The sequence below is a fragment of the Schistocerca cancellata genome, chromosome 6 (genome assembly GCF_023864275.1).
Source record: "Schistocerca cancellata isolate TAMUIC-IGC-003103 chromosome 6, iqSchCanc2.1, whole genome shotgun sequence".
Taxonomy (NCBI): Eukaryota; Metazoa; Arthropoda; class Insecta; order Orthoptera; family Acrididae; genus Schistocerca; species Schistocerca cancellata.
In genome coordinates, this window is record NC_064631.1 from 217,144,909 (window position 1) to 217,169,133 (window position 24,225).

The following is a 24,225-nucleotide window of genomic DNA, read 5'->3' on the forward strand; positions in this document are numbered from 1 at the left end:
TGAGTTAACCAAATAATCTCATTGACAGCTTCATTTGCGGCAACTAGTTCAGCTTCAGTTGTAGATTTTGCCACCATGGTTTGTCTCTGACTTAGCCATGATATCGCCCCTCCTGCGTAGTTCATGATTACTCCAGTGTGATCTGCCTGTCTTTGAGCAGCCTCCAAAATCTGCATCACTGTAGCATTCCAGAGTTGTGCTCTTTCCTTTTGATTTGTATGTGATTTCATATTCAGTCATTCCTGATACATAACTAAAAACCATTTTTGCTCTTAATATGTCTTCTTTGGTGGGATTCTCTAGAGATCTTGACAGAACACTTACACTGAAGGCTAGATCTGGTCTTGTGCCAAGCATCAGATACATTAATGCTCCAACTGTTTCTCTATATGGAAAAGCCTGTTCTACCATGTCATCTTTCCCTGACTGTGAAACATCTGTAACTTTCAACATTGGGGTAGAAACTGCTTTACGCCCTGAAAAGTTGAAACGCTGTAAAATTTGTTGTGCATAAGCCTTCTGGTGAATCTTGATACAGCCATCCCTGCCACGTTCAATTTGCAGACCTAAATAATAGTTTGTAGGTGCCATTGTGATCTTGAACTCCTTTTGCAATTATTGAAAGAAAATGCTCAAATCATTTGAATCAGTGGCAGCTACCAACCCACCATCAACATACATAATTACCAGAACTTCTGTGCCAATTTTATTTTGAATGTACAAGCATGGATCTGCTTGACTTACTCTGAAATCTAAACTGACCAAAAATTATCTAGATTGCTTGTTCCAGCATCTTGATGCTTGTTTTAAACCATACAGGCTTTTCTTCAACCTGCAAACTCTGTTGGTACATCTTCATAATCTATTGGTTGTGCCACATAAATGGTTTCCTTGAGTTTTCTGTACAGGTAGGCCATTGACACATCAAACCGTCCAAGATACATTCTTTTAGTTGCAGCAACATTCAGAATAGACCAAATAGTTGTCATTTGTGCAACTGGACTAAAAGTTTGACTGCAGTCTACACCTTCTCGTTGACTGAAACCCTTTGCAACCAGTCGAGCCTTAAATTTTTAGATCTGACCCTCTTCATTTGTTTTCATTCGAAACACCCACTTAGATGATATTGCCTTTGCACCCTTCGGTAAGTCTTCAAGCTCCCAGGTTTTATTTTGGATTAGAGATTCCATTTCTCTGTCCATTGCTTCTTTCCGTTTGATGCTGTCTTCATGCCTAAGTGCATCCTCATAGGTTTCAGGAACCTCAGCTGTGACAAAGAAATCTTCTGTTATCATTGCATAATCATTGAGGTATTTTGGTCTCTTTAATGTTGAACGATCTCTAAACTTCACTCCTATTTCCTCTTTGCAAGTGTCCAGAATGCCATCGTCAGATTCTGTGTCTGAACTAGTTTCATGCTCCAAACTATCTTCTGAGTGTGCATTTCCCTCACTCTCTGATTGATTTTTAATATAATCTGGACCTGCAATGGGCTTTTCAATATCTTGAAATGGTAATGCAACTTGTTCAGTACAGCATCCCAGTTTTTCTTCAAATTCCACATCTCTGGACAGCACAATTGAATTACTTTCTTTTATCCAAATCCTAAAGCGTTCATCACCATCATAACCAATGAGATGTCCTTCCACAGCTTTCTTGTCCATTTTCCTTCATTTTTAACTTGGAATGTGTGCATAACATGTTGAGCCAATAATCCTAAGAGGCTTAGTTCAAGGCTTTTCCTTTCCTACATCTCGTAAGGACTGACATCTTCTACAAGTGACTTCCGTGTCCTATTCAAGATGTAAATTGGCTGTGTTAACCAGTTCAGCCCATACCTGTTCTGAATAAGTGACATCTGGATTTGAATACTTAAGGGGCTCCGAAACGCCCTATACTTGCAATGTTAAAATAACGCTTATAAATTACATCTTTCCTCACAAAGTATTTGAGGTAGGAAGTTGAACTTTTTACAGATTATTTATTGGAATATGGGCTACAACTTAACACAGGGATTTTACAAAATTTTAGTTCAGTTATTAAAGATGATTTTTTTTTCAATTGTAATGAAAATTCACAACATTTTTTTGCAATTTTTTATTTATATATTCAAAAATATACAGTTTTTTGCAAAAAGGCTGTGTTAAATTATGCAGAAGGTACTGTGTAACATTTACTGAAAGTTTGAAACAAATATGTTTGGAAGATCCTTAGAAAACATGTAATTAGTATGAGAAAATAAAAGTTTTGGGAATCAAGCGACAAAGATTGGATTAATTTTTTAGTGCATTCCAGGTCCATAGGATGGATTACCTTCATCCTCTGCAAACTCCTCCTCCAGCTTCCTCTTGTTCCTCCTCCTGTTTACTCTTGCTTGTATTTCTAGACTCTTTACAGCCCTGTCTGCAACCCGAAGGCGTTCCTTGTCTAAAGCAAGCATCGCTCGTACCATGTTAGAACCTATCGTCTTTGTTGTTTACAGTAATAACACATACCTTTGGCTTTCCAACATTTCTCCTTTTCTTAAAAGCCTTCAGAGGATTTCTAATAACTTTACTTTTACTCATTATTATACTTCAACAAAACAGAGACTCAAGAAACAGAAATAATTACGAATATTTTCGAGATAACGACAGAGTAAATAAACATGAAACAATCGACAATCACACCAGCGATATATATTGAACCATCACAGGTTAGCCACAACACATACTTTATCTCACATCACTAAAATGTACCTGATGAACACGGACGTTAATAATAACACCATTTGACAGCAGTTTAACAGCACCACAGTGGGTCACGCCCATGTAGAACACATTTCAAAAAAAATTTAAAAATAGTTGTAGTCTTCGGAATTGAATAAATTATATATCTATTAAAAGGTAATAGTCTGCAGATTCAGAAAACGCAAAAAAGTAAAAATTGAACTTTTCATGATTTTGAGCCTTTCCGGAGCCCCTTAAGTGTCCTGGCCATCTCAACAACTGTTCTGTTATCCTACTCACAAATACCGTTTTGCTCAGGAGTATAGGTAGCAGTCAATCACTGTGTTATACCATTTGAACTTAAGATGGATCTAACCTCTTTGTTATCAAACTCCTTCCATTGTCAGTCAGCTTCTCTTTAACAGAGTACCCCTATGCCTGTGTACGTGAGAGAAAATCTTTGAGGATTTTGCTCAACTCTAATTTTTCTGCAGCAAAATAACCATAACGAAACTTGGTGTAATTGTCTTTGAACAAAATGAGATAACATTTTTTTCTGAAATGGCTCATCAAAAGGTCCACACAGATCAGCTGATATCAACTCAGCAGGCCTTGTTGACTTTTCTCTAGTTCCAAATTGTAGACAATGTGCTTTCCCAAATTTGCATCGTTCACAAATCTCTGCCCCTTCCTTAACATCAATGTGAAATTCTTTTTTGAGTTTTGTTTTAACATTACGCTTGTCTTAATGACACTATCTCTCATGATACAGTTGAAGTACTCAAATCTATCTTCCACTGAAAGATTCACAGTTGCACCCTTCTCTGGCAGTATGCCTCATAAAATCCGTCCAGTTTACAGTATCTAAAATTTTGTAACTATGATGTTAATTTTCAGAAATGTTGTGGCTAAAATTTATTAGCTATCTTAGCAAAACTATAGTTAGAATCAGTAAAAGTAATGTATTTTATTGGAAAACTGACAAAGCAAATATGTACTTGGACTTACTCCATAGATGTACATCATAAGCTGCTAAATAAATAAATAAATAAATAAGTTAAAAGAAAACTTTATCTGTCACTTTTTGCACACGTTTTTACACACGTAACTGGGCACATAACCTATTGTATTTTGTTGAGAGGAAAAAAAACAACTTATTTATTCTCAATAAAGATCAGGTGCTGACAAAATGCGGAGAGTTTGGTTTTCAAATACTTAGATTTATTTCTGTATCTGGAGGTACTTTTTACACAAGAAGTCACTTGAGCAAGGAGCTTCTAAAAACACATAAAAGTGCAAGTGTTGTGACTCAAAATAAAAAACAGAGATAAACAAAACGTTATGATCTTATATGATGTTGATTAATAAATCTCCACATAGTACCACGGTTTTCTCAGTTGTCTTGAGGTTGCCTAAAGTAAGGTCCAGTTTTTTGGAAAAACACTTGTGTTGCTAACAGGAGATCTATACACACATAAAATAATAATTTTTTCAGACATTAACTCAACAGCTGAGATTTCAAAGTCTCTTTCACACTCTAGTTTGCAAACAGAGGCTATACTCTTACAATCTACATTATCTTTTACATACATACAAGTTCCCCCATGATTTGATCCCATTCTACAAAAGCAGTTTGCAAGGTTAAAATGCAATATTTGTAAGGATTGAAAATACTCATTTTGTAACCAATGCTCACAAAAACATAAAACTGAAACAGCTTTCCATTCACTATTGAGAAGTATATCTATTTCACCAACTTAGTTTGTTAATGACTGCACATTCTGGTGTACAATCTTCAGTGTGTATTTGCAATTTAATTCTGCATCACATTTTTTTGTGATACAGTCTACTTCCCTAAACAATGCCTTTCGCCCTTTTTATAAGCCATTGCATCTTTCTTTATGACCCATTTGTCCAAGGTACTTTGGACTGCTTCTATACTATGCCTGTTGTGACTCAAATTTGCTAAATTATAGAATTCTTCAACCAAAAATTGTTTCCCACTGTGATTTAAATGAAGGCCATGGCTGGTATGCATGTATCTGTCTAACATGCTTACATTAATTAAGTTCACATACAGAATGTTTTTGGATACTTCATCTATCTCTTTGTTCACTTTTCCTTTCGATTTATTTACACATGACCAAGGAGGTAGGTCGAATCTGTGCGGTTGATTTACAACAGCTACATTTGTGATATCTATTTTGGGTTGCACGCTTTCAAGAACAGTGATGACTTCACTGCCTTTATCTCTGGCAATATCATTTTCACCTGCACAAATTACAACACAGTCTTTTGAATCAAGGTTTCCACATGATTTCAGCACTGTTTTTGTCACTTTTGACACTTGCTCTAGTTTTTGTGTCTGCCACTTATTCTGTTATTTGATGTCCATGATTATTGGCAGAAATTAAGACTTTTAGTTCTTTTTTACACACTTGAGGCCATCAACTGATTTTTTAATCACATTACTTTGTTTATGACGCGACACACAGTTTTTGTTGTTTGTAATTATTATCTGAACTAATATGTTTCTGAGTGACATTGTTTGCAGAAACACATTTGTCATTATAGCTATTTGATTATGCACTCACTTTTATATTTCCAAGTTTTGAGCTGGTTTCCACAGTCGTTCTTCCTTTGTTTATGTCATTGGTAGCCGATCTTTGTTTAGGGTTTAGTCGATGCTCTGTTTGTTGAGTTTTATAACCAAGATGTTGCAGCTCTTTCTCCAATAAGGCTACAGTTCTTTTAAGTTCACTTATTTCACTGTTTTTCATAGTTAAAATGAGACGAAAGTCATTGCAGTGTCTGCATATGGATGTCACTGAATTTACATTGGCCATGGTTTTTTCACTAGATTTTGATCTTGTAATGATTTCGTTTGCATTTTTTGCTTCATCTTCACAGCAGTAACATTTTCCAGGTCAAACCACAATACTTTTTTTACACTGAATACATAAAGACTCATTCTTTTTTAAATTTTTCGCGGAACTCAATTTTCGTGTGCCTTTTTTCATCGCCATCATGTCCAAATAAAAAAAAAAATTTAAAAAATATCCAAATGCTGAATATTCCAATATTGTATTTGTGTATGAGTTTTGTAATCGAAACGCTGCTACTGTGTGTAGAGAATGTGATAAGACTATTTTCTAACTGCAGGATACCAGATTCAAATTCACTAAACTGTGTGAGACTTTTACAGTGACCAAGTTATATTCGTTCTTGATATGCAGATGAGCAACATATGTTTGAAGTGGAAGATATTATTCAGTTGGTAGTCTGGTCATGCAGAATTTCTACAAATATTGGGTGTTCCACATACAAGAATATGGGCAGATTCAACGTCTTTGAGAAGGAGGTGGCTAATTGCAAATAGCTGAGTAATTACATTAATATTATTTACTGATAAGCCACTTTCACTCACGATGGTGTAACTCATAACTAACATCAGTGGTCTGGCAAAAACCCACATGTCTTTGTGGAGACATTTTCAAGAATGCTTCTCACTCTGTAAATTTTCAAATTGCTCAATTTCCAAAAAGCTTTTGACTCAGTATCACACCTAGACTTATGACTGGGAGCATAATCATATGGGTTATCAGATGAAGTATGTGACTGGATTGAGGATTTTTTGGTAGGAAGGATGCAGCATGTTATCTTGGATGGAGAGACATCGGCAGATGTAGAAGTAACTTCGGGTGTACCCCAGGGAAGTCTGTTGGGTCCCTTGCTGTTCATGTTGTATGTTAATGATGTTTCGGACAATATTAATAGCAACCTCAGACTTTTTGCAAATGATGCAGTTATCTACAGTGAAGTACAGTCTGAACGAAGCTTAAAAATATTCAGTTAGACCTTGGTAAGATTTCAGAGTGGTGCAGTGATGGGCAACTTCCTTTAAATGTTCAAAACTAAAATTGTGCACTTCTCAAAATGAAAAAAACCTGTAACCTATGAATATGGTATTAGTGGGTCACAGTTGGAATCTGCAAACTCTTAGAGAACGGGGTTGTAACACTTAGTAGAAACATGAAGTGAAACGATCACATAGGCTGAGCCATGGGTGAAAAAAGTAGCAGACTTGGGTCTATTGGTGAAATTCTAGGGAAATACATTCAGTCTACAAATCACTCATGTGACCCATCCTGGAATACTGCTTAAGTGTATGGGACCCCTAACAAATAGAATTAGCGGGAGATGTGTAACATATATAGAGAATGGCAGCACAAATGGTTACAGGTTTGTTTGACCCACAGGAGAATGTTACTGAGATGTTGACAGAACTGAACTGTCAGATTCTTAAAGATAGATGGACACTACACTAAGAAAGTCTACTGACAAAGTTACAAGAACTGGCTTTAAATGATGACTCTAGAATGTACTAAACTCCCTCCACATCACCCCCCTAAGGCTTTTGGTCTCGCGGTAGCGTACTCACTCCCCGAGCACGGGGTCTCGGGTTTGATTCCCGGCGGGGTCAGGGATTTTCACCTGCCTTGAGATGTCTGAGTGTTGTTGTGTCATCTTCATCATCATCATTCATCCCCATTACGGTTGGAGGAAGTCAATGGCAAACCACCTCCTCTAGGACCTTGCCTAGTACAGCGGTGCGGGTCTCCCACATCATCCCCTATGCTCTGTAGAGGAGTATAGGACTTCATCGTTATCATCATCATCATCATCATCATCATCAAGGGTAAGAGTAGATTAATTACAGTACAAAGAGAGGCATTTAAACAATCACTTTTCCTGCACCCTGTACATGAATGGAATGGGAAAAGTCCCTAATAACTGGTACAGAAGGACGTACCATCTGACATGCACTTCGCAGTGGTTTGCAGAGTATAGATGTTTATGTAAATGTGTTGTATGGTTCAATAGACAATCACTTGAAGGAGCCTCTTGTGTTACTGCATTGTCATCCTGGTCCCCATTATGTAGGCTTTCTTGAAATGAGCTTTGGCATTTTTAAACAAGGTTGCTTAGGCTACAAGAATGAGTATTTTCTTGCAGTATGATGGGGCCCCTGCATTCTGTCAGGTGACACGTCATCTATACCCAGCATTCCCTGGAAGATGCATTGCTGAAATGGTCGTGTTTCTTGGCCCCCCAATGTACCCAGACATTACCAATTTAGATTTTTGCCTCCAGGAATAGCTGAAATGGGAAATCTACAAAGAAAAGGTAAGAGAGGATCATTTGGATTGTGAATGCTAATGAAAGAACGTCAAAACAACCTCAGACGAGCTACACATGATTTTATCAAGAAAAATCAAATGTGCATCAAAATCACAGGTGGAAATTATGAAAATCGACTTTCACCATAATCGTTTGCCTTTGCATAACACCTCCTGTGAGTACCAGTAAACCCCCAACACTGATTCTTTAAAGAATTGAGCTCCTCTGCATGAAGCGTTCAGGTCTACAGAGCTATGTGTCACTCAGTGACAAAAATTTTGCAGCCACATTCAGTGTTATTTCATGGATATTGCCAGCAAAATGTGTCTGAGTAGAGTTAATAGTAAGGAAGCAGTAAATTAAAACATCATGCTTGATGCTGCAGTTTGCTGTATGAGCAGCAAAAATATTCCTTTTATGATTTTGTGCAGGTGTCAGCAAGAAAAACATGATGAGTGTAGTTTGTTAAAAGTCCTGATTTTTAAATATTGGATGAATACAGTTACGTAATTTGCTTGCCATGAGTTACACTGCTTCCAATTGTAATTGTTGTTGTTGCTGTCTTCAGCCCAGAGACTGGTTTGATCAGCTCTCCATGCTACTCTATCCTGTGCAAGCTTCTTCATCTCCACTGCAACTTACATCCTTCTGAATCTGCTTAGTGTATTCATCTCTTGGTCTCCCTCTACAATTTTTACCCTCCATGCTGCTCTTCAATACTAAATTGGTGATCCCTTGATGGTTCAAAACATGTCCTACCAACCAATCCCTTTTTCTAGTCAAGTGGTGCCACAAATTCCTCTTCTCACCAATTCTGTTCAGTACCTCCTCATTAGTTACATGATCTACCCATCTAATCTTCAGCATTCTTCAGTAGCACCACATTTCGAAAGCTTCTATTCTCTTCTTGTCTAAACTATTTATTGTCCATGTTTCATTTCCATACATGGCTACACTCCATACAAATACTTTCAGAAAAGACTTCCTGATACTTAAATGTTAACTCAGTAATAACAAATTTCTCTTCGTCAGAAACGCTTTTCTTGCCACTGCCAGTCTACATTTTATATCCCCTCTACTTCGACCATCATCAGTTATTTTGCTCCCCACATAGCAAAACTCATCTACTACTTTAAGTGTCTCATTTCCTAATCCAATTCCCTCAGCATCACCTGATTTAATTCAACTACACTACTGGCCATTAAAATTGCTACACCACGAAGATGACGTGCTACAGACGCGAAATTTAACCGACAGGATGAAGATGCTGTGATATGCAAACGATAAGCTTTTCAGAGCATTCACACAAGGTTGGTGCCGGTGGTGACACCTACAACGTGTTGAGGAAAGTTTCCAACCAATTCCTCATACGCAAACAGCAGTTGACCGGCGTTGCCTGGTGAAACGTTGTTGTGATGCCTTGTGTAAGGACGAGAAATGCGTACCATCATGTTTCCGACTTTGATAAAGGTCGGATCGTAGCCTATCGCGATTGCAGTTTATCGTATCGCAACATTGCTGCTCGTATTGCTCGAGATCCAATGACTGTTAGCAGAATATGGAATCGGTGGGTTCAGGAGGGTAATACAGAATGCCGTGCTGGATCCCAACGGCCTCGTATCACTAGCAGTCAAGGTGACAGGCATCTTATCCACATGGCTGTAATGGAGTGTGTAGCCATGTCTTGATCCGAACAGTTTGATGACGTTTGCAGCAGCATGGACTATCAGCTCGGAGACCATGGCTGCGGTTACCCTTGACGCTGCATCACAGACAGGATCGCCTCCTGTGATGGTGTACTCAATGATGAACCTGGGTGCACGAATGCAAGGTGTATACGGCCCGGGACATCCGGGAATTCCGGGAAAAACCCAGGAATTTTTTCATCCAGGAAAAACCCGGGAATTTTTTAGAATTCCGGGATTTTTCGTTGTTTTAGATTGCAGTTAAAGTTTTGTAGGTGTGACGTGTAAGATCTGATACGCTGACAAAGAACTTTAGTCCACTACTGCTAAATAATATTGCACCAATGAAACACAAATCACAGAATAACACCAAAATAAAAGTTTAGTTGCATAGAAAATGGGTAAATAGTGTCAAAGGATTTAGGTCGAAGATTATGCAGTACGTCCATAACAACTAACATGCATTCGATGTGTGTGACGTCACAATTGTTTACATTTCTAACAGATCACCAGAAATTATTACGAATAGTGGCTTGAGATGCGTTACTTCCGAAGTAAATTTCCACGCAAGATGATTTATGTTACGTGTGAGGATGTGCAGTGCATTTCTTAAATCACAGGGCGTTATAACTCTCATTCAAAACGTAACACTTTGAGGATCAGCCATTTGAAAAATGTCGGGCCCAGAAGATAAGTCATTTATGCCACAATTTAAAATTTTACCGGCACATTTGTATTTGATATGACTTAACGTGTAACAACGCTAAAAAAAGACCGAGCTTCAAGTTAGTTTTCATATTTAATGTTGTTCTTTCATAGATAAAAAATTATGCAATCGATGGCAAAAAGTTCCATTGACCTTCACAAAAAATGGTTCAAATGGCTCTGAGCACTATGGGACTCAACTGCTGTGGTCATAAGTCCCCTAGAACTTAGAACTACTTAAACCTAACTAACCTAAGGACAGCACACAACACCCAGCCATCACGAGGCAGAGAAAATCCCTGACCCCGCCGGGAATCGAACCCGGGAATCCGGGCGTGGGAAGCGAGAACGCTACCGCACGACCACGAGATGCGGGCTGACCTTCACAAAATGTGCATAATGTGTTACTGAGCAATGTCACAAGTCCCTTCATGCCAGAACACTTAGACTTTTCTAAGCAACTGATAATCATTTTGGCACGATTTTAATTGCCAAGTTAGAGCCTGTTAGTACGCCTACGGACTTCCTATCATTGTAGGACTAATAACAGTGGATGCCAATAGAGGATGCAATTCTCTTTCGTACATACACATCTGCTTACGAGTTAACCGGTGTAGAAACGCACTTTGCTGAATTGAGCGAGCTCGGCCTACCTTCGTAACGTACGCGCCGCGGCCTGTCTTTCTCGTAGGCCTCGTGCTCTGAATAACTGCCGTCATTCGCTAGCGAGGTCACGTCTCGCATCAAACAACTTTCCAAACGCATTGTTTTTCCTGGATTTCGTTTCCTAAAGTGCTGGGACGTCCTCCGCCGGTATAAGACCTTTAAGATTCAAAGGACTGATTGATAGGTTTTACAGCTCCGAGGGAAAGTATACTGTTACTTAACACAGATGTATTTTCACCCGCTTTATACGTAATTTCATCTGGGAGAAATTGTGTTTTTAACCGGGAAATCCGGGAATTTTTTTTCTTGTCCACGTAGACACCCTGGAATGGCAAAACGTCATTTTTTCGGATGAATCCAGGTTCTGTTTACAGCATCATGATGGTCACATCCGTGTTTGGCAACAATGTGGTGAACGTACATTGGAAGCATGTATTCCTCAATCACCATAGTGGTGTATCAGCCGGCATGATGGTATGGGGTGCCATTGGTTACACGTTTCAGTCATCTCTTGTTCACATGGATGGCACTTTAAACAGTGGACATTACATTTCAGATGTGTTACGACCCGTGGCTCTACCCTTCATTCGATCCTTGCGAAACCCTACATTTCAGCAGGATAGTGCATGACGGCATGTTGCAGGTCCTGTATGGGTCTTTCTGGATACAGAAAATATTCGACTGCTGTCCTGGCCAGCACATTCTCCGGATCTCTCACTAGTTGAAAACATCTGGTCAATGGTGGCCGAGCAACTGGCTTGTCACAATACGCCAATCACTACTCTTGATGAACTGTGGTATCATGTTGAAGCTGCATGGGCAGCTGTACCTGTACACGCCATCCAAGCTCTGTTTGACTCAATGCCCAGGTGTATAAAGACCGTTATTAAGGCCAGAGGTGGTTGTTCTGGGTATTGATTTCTCAGGATCTATGCACCCAAATTGCGTGAAAATGTAATCACATGTCAGTTCTAGTACAGGGTGTCTACGACCCGGGACAACCGGGATTTTTTTCATCCGGGAGAAAACCTGGAAAAACCCGGGATATTTTTAGAATTCCGGGAATTTTTCATTGTTTTAGTTTTCAGTTAAATTTTTGTAATTTTGACTAGTAAGAACCGACACACTAACAAAGGATATTACTGTATCCCGCTACTGCAGAATAATACTTCAACAATAAAACATAAACGAGAGAAAAAAACGAAAATAACTTAAATTGCAAAGGAAATGCGCCATATACAACGACGACACGTGCTCATGCAAGCGGCTGCCGATTGAAAATGTGTCAAAGGCTTTAGGAAGACTATGCAGTGCTTCATAACAACAAATTGCCTCCAATGAGTGTGAAGTCACAACTGTTTACATTCGATTTGTTTTAGCAGTTAATGCGCGGGCTCATGCGCATGCGCAGTAGAGTCACGTTTGAGTAGTAGATTCTCCCGCTTCTGTCAACAAATATGTGGCTGTTGGCTGTGCAAGCAGTCGCAGCAAGCAGCTAGATACTTCCGGGAAATGGGGGCGCCTAATTCATATTCTTGAGGGGAAAAAAAAACTTGTTTCACAAAGCACCTAGCATCCAGCGCACGTTTGCCTATCAATTAGTCATATGATTTGGAAACGCTTCTCTGTTGGTTTTTGAACACATTTTAAGTTGATTTCTGAATGAATCATAAGCTGACTTTTGAATGCATGCATAGTGTACGCGATGTCTCTGTCAGGAGAATCCTCGTCGCATCTTGAAATAAACTTTCCACAGACAAAAGGGGACGGGGCTATACGAGTTGAGTGGAGTAAAGCCGAATGGATGAATGGCAATCCCTGTCTGATTATGTGGCTGATTGGGTGTGCGAATGATCAGCGTTGTTATAATTACTAGCGAAATCCATAGATTCATACTATCAGAATGGAAATAAACGACTGATAGGAATAACAGGTGAGAAAGATTATGTATTATCTTCTCGGTGTGTCCAATAAAATGAAGTTTTGACAGAAAATGTTTGGCTAGATCGCTACACTAGTAAGGACCAGTAGTCGCTACACTAGTAAGGACCAGCAGTACAGTCCCCGGCTACCAGCCGCTTAAGTTCTATTATGGAAGTAACACGGAAAACGTGTTGTACGAACACGTAACAACGCCTAACCGGAGAATAATTGCGGGAGAACTAAACCAGTGATTCTGGCAGGGTTAGTGAAGTTAATCGGCGAACAAATTTTGACAGTGGCAACAATAGCTACAGAATTGGTGATGACAGGATTGTTTGTTAGAACGAGGACGGAGAAGAAACGAGGACATCACACAAATTATGGAAGAAAAAGACGATTCCAAATTTATATAAAAATTTCGTAATACTAGTTTTCGATCTTAATTAATTTATTTATTTATTTGTCCATATAAATCTCTTTTTAAGTACATATATTGTACACAGGATATTGGACAGAAAACATTTTTTGGCTATTGGATTTTCAAATATCAAACATAAATTTTATACATTTTTATGACAAATTGGATCTATACAGTTAATAATTACAAATTTTTGAAATACTGTATATTTGTAACTTATTTCTACAATTTAAGATACAAATTACGTTTCAAGCTGGTGCATATGAATGAAACGTGAAACTATTTCCTAACATAAAGCTTTTTGCCTGTAGTAGGCCTAATAGGCTTTTGATATTGATAATTATTGGATTATATTCTGTCGTGTTATAAAAATGACCATTTGTCTCGTTTATTTGGTGTGTTATAAAATTGCTGCCGCATTAGAAAGGCCTATTTTGTTTTATCTAGCAGACAGTGACAAAATAGACGTAATCAGATCGAGAAAACACACCAGTCTTGGGTATTATTTGTATTAACAGCTTTTTCAGTATTAGATAACTACATTTCGATTTTCCATGTAGCAAAACGTTTGACAAACTTTGATAAGGTAAAAGATCCTTTCACAGAAAGGAAAACACGCCATGTAAAGCTGTAGCAAGATTAGAGAGAAAAAAATGCTAGGAGGTAAGGTTTGAAGAAATGTGTCAGTACTGGTTTTATATATCCTATATTTAATTTTATGTCACACAAAACAGCAAGCTAATGGGCAATGAAGAGTTCAGATTTTCCAAAGAGTTCTTGTTCTCTCGATTACAAATAATCCCATCCGCTATTAATTGCGAGATTTTTTTTAAAGAGAGGCAGGCTGCCAAACCGGCCGACTGGGAGCAGGAGAGACACCACAGGACATTTCAATTTCCACTCTCCTGAATATAGTTTGGACGTGCAGTAGAAAAATGCTTTATGAAGAGGCATGGAACTGCACTTGGGCATACTTAAGACCAAATAATATGTCTTACATTTCCTCGAATACATACGTTTTATGTTTCAGACTTTTCAGAAAGATGTGCGCTACAAGATGAACATATTTTGAAAATCCGATTTTTTTTTAGTATTGACCCGGTTCGCAAATGTCGTAGATCCGGGGCTGATGCACGGAGCAATCTGAGCTATAGTGGGTAATCTCCACGTGACCCGTGTTTACGTTCAGTGATTTTGCTGTTTCCCCTTCGTTTACTCTCACGTCAAATGAAAACAAAACGGATATCCGTGGCCGGGAGCTATCAAGTGAATTAAAACACATTCACATAATTACTAAAGGCTGAAATATGTCATTAGTTTCAGATTTTATTTTATTTCCACCTTTCTGACAGTCAAGCATTAATCGCCTTGCGGAACAATGAAGTTATTTTTGTCTGTTTGCTAAAGAAATTTGACTTTTGCTAATCTTTTCCGCAGAGGCAGTCAATGTATTTGAAACGAAATGTTTAATTCCACAGTACTGGGTAGTTTCAACTGTTCGCTGCATTTCAAGTGCACGTTTTCATTTTCTAGCACGTATGGCATTATGCCATAATAAAGAACCAAACATGATATAATACAGTACTGGTGCTCCAAGAAAATTTACATCCTGAAAACCACACTTAAAAGCTTAATATCAGGTCGGGGTCTACGGTACTTCATTGGGAATCTGAACATACGAGTGTGCCTTTAAGTATGCACTTTAAATGTGCACATTGTAATATGGTTCACGAAATTCCGATGCTCTTGCAGTATCATCTTTCATTGATGATCTTTTACACGTACGTACATACGGGCTTCCTACGTCATGATATCTACCCAAGCGCGGTGTCGCCTGTTACCTGAGCTCTCTGGCAACTGCTGAAACGAACCTATTTGTAACAGGTCGCGGGAAAATATTACGATTGGTGGTTTGAAAAGCGTTACTTTCAAAGTAAATATCCTTTTACGTAAGTTGAACTACGTACAAGAATGGACCGTGAATTTATTAAATCACAAAGCGTTTGACTCTCATTTAAAAGTCAGGTGTCTGATGACGAGCCATTTAGAAGCATCTCGAACCCTGAAGATCAGACATTTATGTCATTATTAAAATTTTACAGGCACATTTGTATGATATCTCTTAAAGTGTAACACGCTCAAAAATGATCAACAGTATATGCAAAAGCTTATCTTCTCTTGCAGCTTGAGACCAATATTTTATGTGAAAGCTTTGCTTTTCTTCTAACAACACTATGTATATTAATTTAAACTATTAACTTTCCCTGTTTGGCGCGCTACTTAACACTGATGTTGCTATTGGCTGACTACATCACATGTCCTATTCTCTGAATATCCTCTGTCATCGGCTGGCAAGATCACGTGACATGAGTTACGGACGGCTTACAAAAGCGCATCGAAATCTCGGTTTCAATGGTTCGGAAAGTAACATGCGGTGTTTGGTGGATTTCCAATGTATGTTTTCGTAATACGAAAATACGCAGTGTACATGTTGCTGCACATCAAAGATATTTCCAAAACATGTCTTTTTCCCTGAGTTTCGTTTTCTAAAGTCCGGGAAATTGTACGCTCGTGTACAAAACCATAACCATTCAAAGGAGTGATAGGGGAAAATATACTGTCATCCGGGAGAAAGCGTGTTTTTAACCGGGAAATCTGGGAAAAATCCGGGATTTTTTTTTTTTCTTGTCCACGTAGACACCCTGTAGTATAATATATTTTTCCAATGAATACCTGTTTATCATCTGCATTTCTTCTTGGTGTAGCAATTTTAATGGCCAGTAGTGTACATTCCATTAGCCTCATTTCGCTTTTGTTGATGTTTATCTTACATCCTCCTTTCAAGACACTGTCCATTCCATTCAACTGCTCTTCCAGGTCCTTTGCTGTATCTGATAGAATTACAGTGTCATTGGCAAACCTTAAAGTTTTTATATTTTTACCATGGATTTTAATTTCTACTCTAAATGTTCCATTTGTTTCCTTTACGGCTTGATCAATATATAGATTGAGGGATAGGCTACAACTCTGTCTCACTCCCTTCCCAACCATGGCTTTCCTTTCATGCCCCCGACTCTTATAACAGCCATCTTGTTTCTGTACAAATTGTAAATAGCCTTTCACTCCCTTTGTTTGCCCCTGCTACCTTCAGAATTTGAAAGAGAGAAGTCCAGTCAACATTGTCAAAAGCTTTCTCTAAGTCTACAAATGCTAGAAATGTAGGTTTGCCTTTCCTTAATCTATTCTCTAAGATAAGTTGTAGGGTCAGTATTGCCTCACGTGTTCCAACATTTCTACGGAATCCAGTTCTAATGGAATGTTGTCTACTCCCGAGGCCTTGTTTTGACTTAGGTCTTCCAATGCTCTGTCAGACTCTTCACGCAGTATCATATCTCCCATTTCATCTTCACCTATGTCCTCTTCCATTTCGTTAATATTGCCCTCAAGTACATCACTCTTGTATAGACCCTCTATATACTCCTTCCACCTTCCTGCCTTCCCTTCTTTGCTTAGAACAGGTCTTCCGTCTGTGTTCTTGGTATTCATACAAGTGGTCCTCTTTTCTCCAAAGGTCTCTTTAATTTTCCTGTAGGCAGTATCTATCCTACCCCTAGTGTTATATGCCTCTACATCCTTACATTTGTGCTCTAGCCATCCCTGCTTGGCCATTTTGCACTTAATGTCGATCTCATTTTTGACACATTTGTGTTCCTTTTTGCCTGCTTCATCAATTAAATTCAGTCTCTCTTCTGTTACCCAAGGATTTCTACTAGCCCTCTTCTTTTTACCTACTTGATCCTCTACTGCCTTCACTATTTCATCTCTCAAAGCTATCGATTATTCTTCTATTGTATTTCTTTCTCTTGTTCTTGGCAATCGTTCCCTAATGGCTCTCTCTGAAACACTCTACAACCTCTGGTTCTTTCAGTTTATTCAGGTCCCATCTCCTTAAAGGCCCACCTTTTTGCAGTTTCTTCAGTTTTAATCTACAGTTCATAACCAATTGTAATATGTGACTTATTATGTGAAACATTTAACTTGTGATTACAGTTCTTAATGAGTAAATTATGACAGTTTTTAAAATTTGTTCAGTAACTGTATGAAATATTGAAAATAAAATTTTTATTGCTCCTGGAAGCTGTTAGATAGATAAACTGCAACAGGGTCAGTGCCCCATATGCGCCTTTTAGTAATATAGTTTTCTTTGCATTACATTCCAACAGCTGTATTTCTGTACCCAGTAAAAATTGAACACACATTCCCCTGAATCACACTGTGTGGATATACAGGGTAGAAACAAATTACATTTACAACATTTTAGAGTTTGGAGGAGATAAAAAAGAAACTTTCTCATGTGACAAAAATGTAATGTGCACCATTTCCCCACTAGGGTTCCAAGAATGTTTTGAAGCTAGTGGTTTTCAGAGATGGTGTTCAAGCTGTTGTGTGATGAATGTTGTCTGCTCAAAATGTTGTTCTTTTAAATTAGTTCTGTCAGTGTCTTGTTCACCAGGCACTTAAATAAATCTTCCCCCACAAAAAGAAATCTATGGGAATGACATTAAAAGAATGTGGTGGCCATGGTACCGGCCCCCACTCCCAACCCCCACTGTTGCTGGAGCCATAATGGTTACTTGACAGCTAGGACAGTGGCACTGCGGGTTTTTATGTCAATAGGGCCAAAACATTTTCCTCATACATGTGATTTAGGAATTTTGAGGGCATTGTTATCTGTTCATCGTGTGATTATAGAAAAAATTGTTTTTGCATTCCTAGATTTTACATTCTGTCGTAAGCCTACTTTGTCATTTAATTGTTTTCATACTATGAAAAATTTAATATAGACAACATTTTGCACTTTGAACCATTATCATAAGCTTCAACACTGGTTTTCAAATCAATTTACATAGTTTTCTCAACTATGCACTGCCTGTAGAATAACGCAAATATAAATCTGTATGATGTTTCAGAATCCAAACCATTTTAGTTTTGGAAAGAAATATTGAGGGGGGGGGGGGGTGCCCTCTTATTAAAGGGAAGTTATGTAATGCAGGAAACAGTTTATTTCAACTTAGCATGATTAGTTTGTACTACGAGGTGCATTCAAGTTCTAAGGCCTCCGATTGTTTTTTCTAATTAACTACTCACCCGAAATCGATGAAACTGGTGTTACTTCTCGATGTAATCGCCCTGCAGACGTACACATTTCATGATTCCATGGCAGCGGCAAAGGCTTCTTTAGGAGTCTGTTTTGACCACTGGAAAATCGCTGAGGCAGTAGCAGCACGGCTGGTGAATGTGTGGCCACGGAGAGTGTCTTTCATTGTTGGAAAAAGCCAAAAGTCACTAGGAGCCAGGTCAGGTGAGTAGGGAGGATGAGGAATCACTTCAAAGTTGTTATCACGAAGAAACTGTTGCGTAACGTTACCTCGATGTGCGGGTGCGTTGTCTTGGTGAAACTGCACACGCGCAGCCCTTCCCGGATGTTTTTGTTGCAGTGCAGGAAGGAATTTGTTCTTGAAAACATTTTCGTAGGATGCACGTGTTACCGTAGTGCCCTTTGGAACGCAATGGGTAAGAATTACGCCCTCGCTGTCCCAGAACATGGACACCATCATTTTTTCAGCACTGGCAGTTACCCGAAATTTTTTTGGTGGCGGTGAATCTGTGTGCTTCCATTGAGCTGACTGGCGCTTTGTTTCTGGATTGAAAAATGGCATCCACGTCTCATCCATTGTCACAACCGACGAAAAGAAAGTCCCATTCATGCTGTCATTGCGCGTCAACATTGCTTGGCAACGTGCCACACGGGCAGCCGAGTGGGCATCCGTCAGCATTCGTGGCACCCACCTAGATGACACTTTTCGCATTTTCAGGTCATCATGCAAGATTGTGTGCACAGAACCCACAGAAATGCCAACTCTGGAGGCGATCTGTTCAACAGTCATTCGGCGATCCCCCAAAACAATTCTCTCCATTTTCTCGATCATGTCGTCAGACCGGCTTGTGCGAGCCCGAGGTTGTTTCGGTTTGTTGTCACACGATTTTCTGCCTTCATTAAACTGTCACACCCACGAACGCACTTTCGACACATCCATAACTCTGTCACCACATGTCTCCTTCAACTGTCGATGAATTTCTATTGGTTTCACACCACGCAAATTCAGAAAACGAATGATTGCATGCTGTTCAAGTAAGGAAAACGTTGCAATTTTAAGTATTTAAAACAGTTCTCATTCTCGCCACTGGCAGTAAAATTCCATCTGCCGTACGGTGCTGCCATCTCTGGGACGTATTGACAATGAACGCGGCCTCAATTTAAAACAATGCGCATGTTTCTATCTCTTTCCAGTCCGGAGAAAAAAAATTGGAGGCCTTAGAACTTGAATGCACCTCGTAATTTCACAAGATTCACACTGACAATTTCTTCTGCACTTGTAGTTGGTTTCTTATAATATTGATGAAATTACTTGACTTTTCAACTGCATCTTTATGCATTTTGGCAGATTTGTGAAACTTTGAAATTGGTGAATGGGACGGCTTATGAAGGTGGCATGATGACTGTTATGTGTTGTATGTGCCCGAGAAACCACACATAATTTAAAAAGTGCACCATTAACTACTTTAGAATAAATCAACCATGGATATAATGACAGCCAGTCCAATCAAAATGCCCTCACAGCCATTGAAATCAAAATGTTCTCATTATGCCATCTACAGCATTCCTGAAATTACAGTCTGTGCATATTACCATAGATTCAGGAAAACCTTATATTTTAGGGACTCATCAATCTCCTTGTCTTCAAAAGAATTTCCAACATTGGAAATAGCAATCAGGAGGCTACAACCCTTTTCGACAGAGTACTTGAAGTTCTGGCTTGGTCTGAATTTTCTCTATCAGTGCAATCACTAGAATTTTTAATAGGCATATTTGAGTTTGATTCATCCCTTTCTTATGATATTTCATTGCTTTCATGAAAGTACTTGATGCCAGAAATTGGTTGGTTAATTTGGGGGAGGGGACCAAACAGTGAGGTCATCAGTCAAGCCATAAGTTCTGGCCAGGTCTAAATTTTCTCAGTCATTACAACTACTAGAATTTTTAATAGATATATTTGAGTTTGACTCACCCATTTCTTGTGATATTTCATTGTGGGTAGTATATTTTTCAATTCTTTCACTTTCATTTCCAATTTTCGTTCATTTATGAAGTATAAAACACTGAACAATATCAGTCACATTTCACTCTGTTCAATAAGTTTTTACACCTCACAGTGCACCAGATTCTGAGTAAACTACATCTATGCACCATACTCATTTACAATGTATTGTTGACTATGAAAAAATTTAGGGATAACTTCATTAACTGTACTCATTGTTCTCACTCCATACCAATGAGATGAGTTTTGTGACATAGCATAACAGAGATATTCATGCTCAGTTATGGTGCTTATTTGCAGTTGTGGTTGCTCAGTGAGTGCCTCCTAGTGTTGAATCGCATATTTTGCACTAAAGTACCAATGACGACGACTTCCACCTCTAGCAGCAAGCACCAGTCACCAGCCACACAGTGTAAATGAAAGCCCCCCTCAGCAAATGTAAAGAAATATGACACAATGTGCTACTTTAAAGTAGCATCTAATTTTATTTGAAGTTTGGCAGAGTAGATTTATTTTAGTGTGCTTTGATGTGCAGCTGATTTGTTACGCCAGTAGCCATTTGCAGTTTATGAAGATTGGCAAAACTAGTGACATGGGAAGTGGGAGGGTGAATTTTTAGGTTGCCTTTGAAGGCAACATGGTGGAAAACACCCATTGTGATTTAATAACAAAATTCAGAAAATGCTGAGGAACCGACAGGCAAAAGTTGGTAGAAATTAGTGCATCTGCGAAAGATTGATGCATGAAACATACTACTACTTCCACTTTCATTCATACCGTGTTAATGAAAGTCACACTGAGAACCCGGGAAAATTCTGGTCCTATGTAAAATCACTAAGTAGTTTGAAGGCTACTATTCAGACACTCACTGACCACTCTGGTGTGGCAATAGAAGAAAGCAAAAGTAAAGATGAAATTCTAAATTTCACATTCTTCTCATGAAATACTATTTAGAAAATTTAGAAAAGTGTCATCTGTGGGTGACTGCAGAAAGATGCTACTGCTGCTGACATACGTTTGGCATAAGGACCATAAGGGCAAGATATGAGAAATTAGGGCTCTCACAGTGACAAATAAATAGGTGTTTTTCTCTCTCTCCATTTGCAAATGGAACAGGACAAAGAATGATTAGGAGCAGTAAACACCGCCCCCCCCCCCCCCCCCCCACACACACACACCTTATGGTGGCGTACGGAGTATGTACATAGATGTAGACATGTACATGTGTAGTAGATTCATCACTCAGTCAGTCAGCTGCTTCTTTACATTTTATTATAGTTTACTTGCAACTCCAGGAGTTTGTTGAATGTAGTCTTCCCTTCCTCATGAGCTACGCATTGCTCATAGCTACTAAAATCCTGAATATTGAGGCTATAGAAACGTAATTCTAATTTTGCCTTTTTGTCATATGGGTACTGTACTTTGTCTAATTTTTCATGGATGACGTCATCTTTAAAGTTTTGCTTCATTTTGTAGATGTTTGTGTTTAACATGCATATATGACACAACAATTCACTCTTTTAATGTTGGCAAGATCAGACAATGCATGTGCCTCCAAGATGCATCAATGTTGCTCAAGAATGATGAAAATAAATTGATGGTTCTTCTGTTTATTGTCATTATCATGTCACTTACTGTTGTTAGCTTGTACCAGGTATGGTACTGAAATAAAAATATTGCTATTCCTTTCGACATTGTGCCAGACATTATATGACCTTTTGTGAAATTTTGATATTAGTTCTTTGATTTTTTAGATTCATTTTTGAAACTAAAGGGAACTATCAAGTGCATGCTACAGTTGTTTCAGCAGATGGTGAAAGATTTTTTAACTACAAGCACATGTTATCTGTCAATAGATGTTCCCTCACTTTCGAGACTTCATACGCTGCGATAGTTCTAAGGTGGAAGTTCAAGCTATTGTCAATGATATACTGCTTCACATAGAAAACTGATCTTTGTGTACAAACATTTTATTTTATGTGCATTTATAGGTGGCACTGATTGCGTATTTGACTCACATAGGTAGTTTTGTACCTGCCACTAGTGCAACAATTGGATGCTTGAGTCATATTTTCACGAGGATACAAACAGTGGAGTCAATAGCTACAAGGTTATCAGCTTTCATGATTGATCTTAAGCAGGTAAGAAAAATACTGAGAATATTGTTTTTCATGGCAAAACTTAGTTGGATATTGCCTTTTTGATATACTGAAATTACACTGACCTTTGCTTTCATCATTTCTATTTATACCATTGTCTAAATTTTTTGACTGCTGTTCATGCTAACTTCATTTCTGTTTGTTTGATAGATGTCAAAGGCACTTTACTGTTCTACACCTTCATCCCTTATCATCATTGATGAATTTGGTAAAGGGACAGTTGAATCAGATGGCTTAGGATTGTTAGTAGGTAGCTTGGAGCAATTTTTAAGTCGTGGTGACAATTGCCCTCATGTGTTTGTATCAACTCATTTTCACCGTGCTGTGCAGTTGCTACCAGAAACACAGTACTTGAATTTTCAGGTAACGTAACGTAATGGAAATCGATACTAAGTTATTGAAGATTTACTATGTAGCGCTATATTGTTGAAAGCTGACATATTGTGAACTGTGGCTGTAGTACAGTTATAATGTTTATAATTTAAACAGCAAGCAGTCACAGGTATGGTTTATAAAAAGTTTATTTAGATCAGACTATTGCCAGTACCAGATTTAGTACAAATCCTTCATCAGATTGCTTTTACAGATTTCCTGCTGGGGCCTTTTTTGTACTCTTTACTGGTTTGATGCCCTAAGGTAAAAAAAAAAGTTTTTCATTGACATTTAAGTAAAATTACAAAAGATTTGTTTTAAGCTATACAGAAACATTTACAAAATGATTTTAAAGATAGTAAAACGTGAAATGAGGCAAAAACTTTCACAGTGCGTATTTCTGTGCAACAAATTTACTCTATATTTTTGTTATGCATTTTGAAGTTAACACATTCTTTGCTTGTGCACTATGTGAGGGCTATAAAAAATATAAACTTTAAAATGCATAACATAAACACAAGATGAATTCATCACACAGAAATGTACACCTTGTAAGTTTTTGCCACATTTCATGTTTTATCAACTATAAAATCATGTCATGAATTTTCCAGTGTAAGTCAAAAAGAAAAGGAAAATCTCTTGTAAGTTGACCAAAATATGAACAAGTGAAAAATAAGACCCGTGCCAGGAAAGTAACGAAATCTGTTTGAACCAACTGAAGATGGATTTGTAGTAAATCCAAAGAGGTAACTGTCTGATTTAAATAAACTTTTTTAAACCATACTTTTGTGTGGTTGCTGTTTATAAAGTTTATGATTTACAGACCTCTCTCAGTTATTATTATAATCATATAACAAATTTACTTACACAACAGTTTCTACATTTTATTTTGTTAATGTCTAGAGTAATAAAGGTATTTGAAAGTTAATTTGTGTTTGTTATGTGTTGTTTTGTCCGCCTCTGTAGTTGAGTGGTCAGTGCGGTTGATTACCATTTAGAGGACCCGAGTTTGATTCCTGTTACTGGCATGGATTTTTACTTGGTGGGAGGATTGGTACATGGTACATTCAGCTTCGTGAGGGTAACTGAGGAGCTGCTTGACCAATTAGGAGCAGTTCCAAGGTCAAGAAACCCAATAATGACGGGGAGAGCAATGTGCTGACCACACAGTCCTCCATACCACATGCAGTAAACCCATTGGCAGAGGATGACACAGCAGTTGGTTGGGCCCAATTGCAGCATCTAGTG

The 24,225-nt window shown here is 38.3% G+C and overlaps 1 protein-coding gene across 1 annotated transcript in view; it reads left to right on the forward strand.

The window, feature by feature from the left end:
* The window catches only part of LOC126088258 (mutS protein homolog 5-like), a 230,114-nt gene that overhangs the window by 176,822 nt on the left and 29,067 nt on the right, over positions 1 to 24,225 (forward strand). The window contains exons 14-15 of the mRNA XM_049906387.1: positions 22,438 to 22,587; positions 22,756 to 22,968. Coding sequence (XP_049762344.1) covers positions 22,438 to 22,587; positions 22,756 to 22,968 — 363 coding nt within the window. The remainder of the gene's footprint in view (positions 1 to 22,437; positions 22,588 to 22,755; positions 22,969 to 24,225) is intronic.